At 64.9% G+C, this 3727-nt stretch overlaps 1 protein-coding gene across 1 annotated transcript; it reads left to right on the top strand.

Moving 5' to 3' along the window:
* Positions 1-1582: 1582 nt before the first annotated feature.
* On the top strand, positions 1583-3368 carry IER5L (immediate early response 5 like). The gene has a single exon (XM_044264710.1). It carries the CDS (start codon positions 1774-1776, stop codon positions 2992-2994), a length of 1221 nt encoding a protein of 406 aa, XP_044120645.1. The 5' UTR covers positions 1583-1773; the 3' UTR covers positions 2995-3368.
* The last annotated feature ends 359 nt before the right edge of the window (positions 3369-3727 follow it).

Here is a 3727-nt window from a genome sequence, read left to right on the forward strand (position 1 = left end):
CTTGGGCAAGTCATGTCCGAAGTCAATGCCAAGTTCCCGCACCTGCAAAACAGGGTAAATGCTCCCTAACTTTGTTTTTGCCCTTGATGCCTGGCCCTGAGTAGAGCTGAGAAGTGTTTGTGGAAACAAATCTGAAGAATTCTTGAGACCAAAGAGAGACCCAGAAACTGAAGGATGGACCGACTGGGTCTCTTCATTCCCACCCAGGAACAAAATAGGCACTGAGGACAATGGACCCAAGGAAAAGAGGACACTCAGAAGAAGTTTGCTCCTGAGACCCCATCCCCATCCCAGCACCCCCCCAAGGCCCGCCTAGCTCGAGCAGTCTCTGCGAAGCTGGGGCCTCCTCCACGAGGCCAACGCAAGGACTCTTCCTCAGGCAAAGCTCCTGGACCCCCCACTCGACCAGCAGTCACCCCCCTTCATGCCTCGCCATAGAGATGGCAGTCCTATCCCTCTCTTCTCCAATCCCCAGTCCCCAGCTGGGAGAAGGTGGCCCATGGGTGATGGTTCAGGGCAAAAGGGAAATGGTGTTAACTAAAGTTAAGTTGAAGAGTTCCTGGACCTGGGTGATTCCCCCCCCCCCCCAATCTGGAGCTCACAGTTCTGGCCCAAATCCTAGCTCTGCACCCTGGGAGCTGTAGGATTCCACATGTCCCACTCCTTGGAGACTCTGGTCCCCGCTCTGCAGTGAGGGAGGCAGGGTGTTTCTGGCAAGGGTCTGCTGCACACTAGACACCTAGTAATAGTCCTCATTGTCATTATTATTAGTTAGGAAGGAAAGGAAAGGTTACAGAACCAGCGATAAGGACACTCTGTGTGGCTCAGAACGCCTTCTGACCTCAGCTGGTTTCGAGGATATAGGCCCTCAGAGACCCAAATTCACCATGTTTGGGGTTTTCCCGTCAGATAAATGGGGAGGAGGGCGTTTCCCCGAGTATTTCCTAAGACGCCTTGGCCAAAAAGCCAAGAGAGAGAGTCAGGCCCAATATTCTCTGCGGTTGAGGTACCTCCAAACCTTTATCTCTTAAGAATCCCCAAGGTCAGGCCGGCGGCCCCACTAGTCTCCTGCAGAGGCCTGGGTCCCGCCGGTCACCCGGGGTCGGCAGGTGAAAAAGGAGGTGCCGCGTGGCCGGGAGTAGGGAGTTGCGCGCACCTGCCGCAGGTGAGGCCCAGCCGTGCGGAAGGGGGAGGAGCCGCCGCTGCAGCGCTCAGGTGAGCCGACCCCCCGCTCGCAGGAGCTGGGCCGAGGGCGGCTGCGGGCTCCAACGTGGCGGCTGCGAGGCTGCCCAGGGTGCACACAGCGGCCCCAGCGGCTCCGAGTCCCGCGCTACACGGCAGCCCCAGGAGAACATTCGAGGCAGCGGCGGCGTTGGAGGCCCAGGGTCCGTTCGGTATTTGAATAGCACAAAGGAACCGCCTTGGTCTGATTGGCTAGCCGAGTGGCCCCGGGGCGGGCATCGCCTGTCACTCGGGAGGCTCCGGGTACTTCTATTGGTTGGTGAGGGGCGGGGCGTGGCCCGGACGCCCGGCTAAATAGCTGGGGCCGGGGCCGGCCGAGGCTCATTGCTTTGGCGCCGACTGGGGAGCACGATCCCGCGGGTGGCGCGCAGCGCATGGTGGCGGCTCCTCTCGGAGCGCAGCCGACCCGCTGACCTGGGCTCCGTTTCCCTTGCCCGGCGCGACCCGGCGACCGGCTGGAGGCCGAAGCAACAGCAGTCTTAACAGCAGCAGCGGCCGCGGCTGCTTCGCCGCCACCGTCTCCGCGGGAGCATGGAGTGCGCCCTGGACGCCCAGAGCCTGATCAGCATCTCCCTGCGCAAGATCCACAGCTCCCGGACCCAGCGCGGCGGCATCAAGCTGCACAAGAACCTCCTGGTGTCCTACGTGCTCCGCAACGCGCGCCAGCTCTACCTGAGCGAGCGCTACGCCGAGCTCTACCGGCGCCAGCAGCAGCAGCAACAGCAGCAGCAGCAGCAGCAGCCGCCCCACCACCAGCACCAGCACCTCGCGTACGCGGCACCCGGCATGCCGGCCAGCGCGGCCGACTTCGGCCCGCTCCAACTTGGCGGTGGCGGGGACGCGGAGGCGCGCGAGCCGGCCGCCCGGCACCAGCTGCACCAGCTCCACCAGCTCCACCAGCTGCACCTCCAGCAGCAGCTGCACCAGCACCAGCACCCGGCGCCCAGGGGCTGCGCGGCGGCGGCCGGGGCGCCCGCGGGCGGCGCGGGGGCGCTCTCGGAGCTGCCCGGGTGCGCCGCGCTCCAGCCGCCGCACGGCGCGCCCCACCGCGGGCAGCCCTTGGAGCAGCTGCAGCCGGGTCCTGCGCCGCTGCCGCCGCCCGCTCCCGCCGCGCTCTGCCCGCGGGACCCTCGCGCCTCGGCCGCCTGCTCCGCGCCCTCCGCGCCCCCAGCGGCCGCCCCTCAGGCCGCTGCTGGCGCCTCCCCGCCCGCCTCCCCGGCCCCCGCCTCCTCCCCAGGCTTCTACCGGGGCGCGTACCCGGCCCCCTCGGACTTCGGCGTGCACTGCAGCAGCCAGACCACCGTGCTGGACCTGGACACTCACGTGGTGACCACGGTGGAGAACGGCTACTTGCACCAGGACTGCTGCGCCTCCGCCCACTGCCCCTGCTGTGGCCAGGGCGCCCCAGGACCCGGCCTGGCGTCCGCCGCCGGCTGCAAGCGCAAGTATTACCCGGGCCAGGAGGAGGACGAAGACGACGAGGAGGACGCGGGCGACCTGGGAGCCGAACCCCCCGGGGGCGCCCAGTTCGCCCCCTGCAAGCGCGCCCGCTTCGAGGACTTCTGCCCGGACTCGTCCCCGGACGCGTCCAACATCTCAAACTTGATCTCCATCTTTGGCTCGGGCTTCTCGGGGCTGGTGAGCCGACAGCCGGACTCCTCCGAGCAGCCGCCGCCGCTCAACGGGCAGCTGTGCGCCAAGCAGGCGCTCGCCAGCCTCGGCGCCTGGACTCGAGCCATTGTCGCCTTCTAGGGACCCCCGAGGGCACGGGGACCCGGGGCCCCGCGGGGCTGGGGCCAGACAAAGACTCGGCTAAGGGGCGAGAGGAGGGAGCGAACGGGCGCCTGGCCACCCGGGGCTGAGCTGGGAGCGAGCAGGGGAGGCGGCTGATGTTTTATAAATTGTAAAATAAAAAAAAAAAAGAAAGAAATCTAAGATCTTGGACTTTATTTTTGCAGAGAGAAAAAGCGCCTATTTAAGTATGCTTTGTGTTTCTCCTCTTTTTTTTTTTTTTTTCTTTTTATTGTAGTGATTGCAGTGGTGTTTAGCGAGGAGCCAGCCACGTGAGGGAGGGCTGCTGCCCGGAGGAGGTGCCGGGCAGCCGGGGGCGAGGCAGGGCGCCCGGGCTGCCGGGGCGCGCCGGGGGCGCAACGCAGGAGGGCGCGGGGCGCGGGACGCCGATTCCAATCAGTTGTCAGACCCGGCAAGCCCGGCACTCGGTTCTCCCGAGTCCCTCCATGGGGTGAGGAATGGGTCTTGTGAAATCCTGAGCAAAAACAAAGGCAAACTCTCTATCTCCGAAAGGGACGTTTGGGTCACATTTCCTCTCCGGGGGCGGCCTCCAAAGTTCTCAAAATGAGAAGGCAGAAATGAAAACACTTCAACTTTTCCCCCCACCCCGGGGCGGGTGTCTTGAACCCCTCCTGTCCCCGCCCCTCTGGCTTCGCTCTCTTCCCCTCCTCCACCCGTCTCCCGGATTCGGGGG

Source organism: Neovison vison, chromosome 9, assembly GCF_020171115.1.
Source record: "Neovison vison isolate M4711 chromosome 9, ASM_NN_V1, whole genome shotgun sequence".
NCBI lineage: Eukaryota > Metazoa > Chordata > Mammalia > Carnivora > Mustelidae > Neogale > Neogale vison.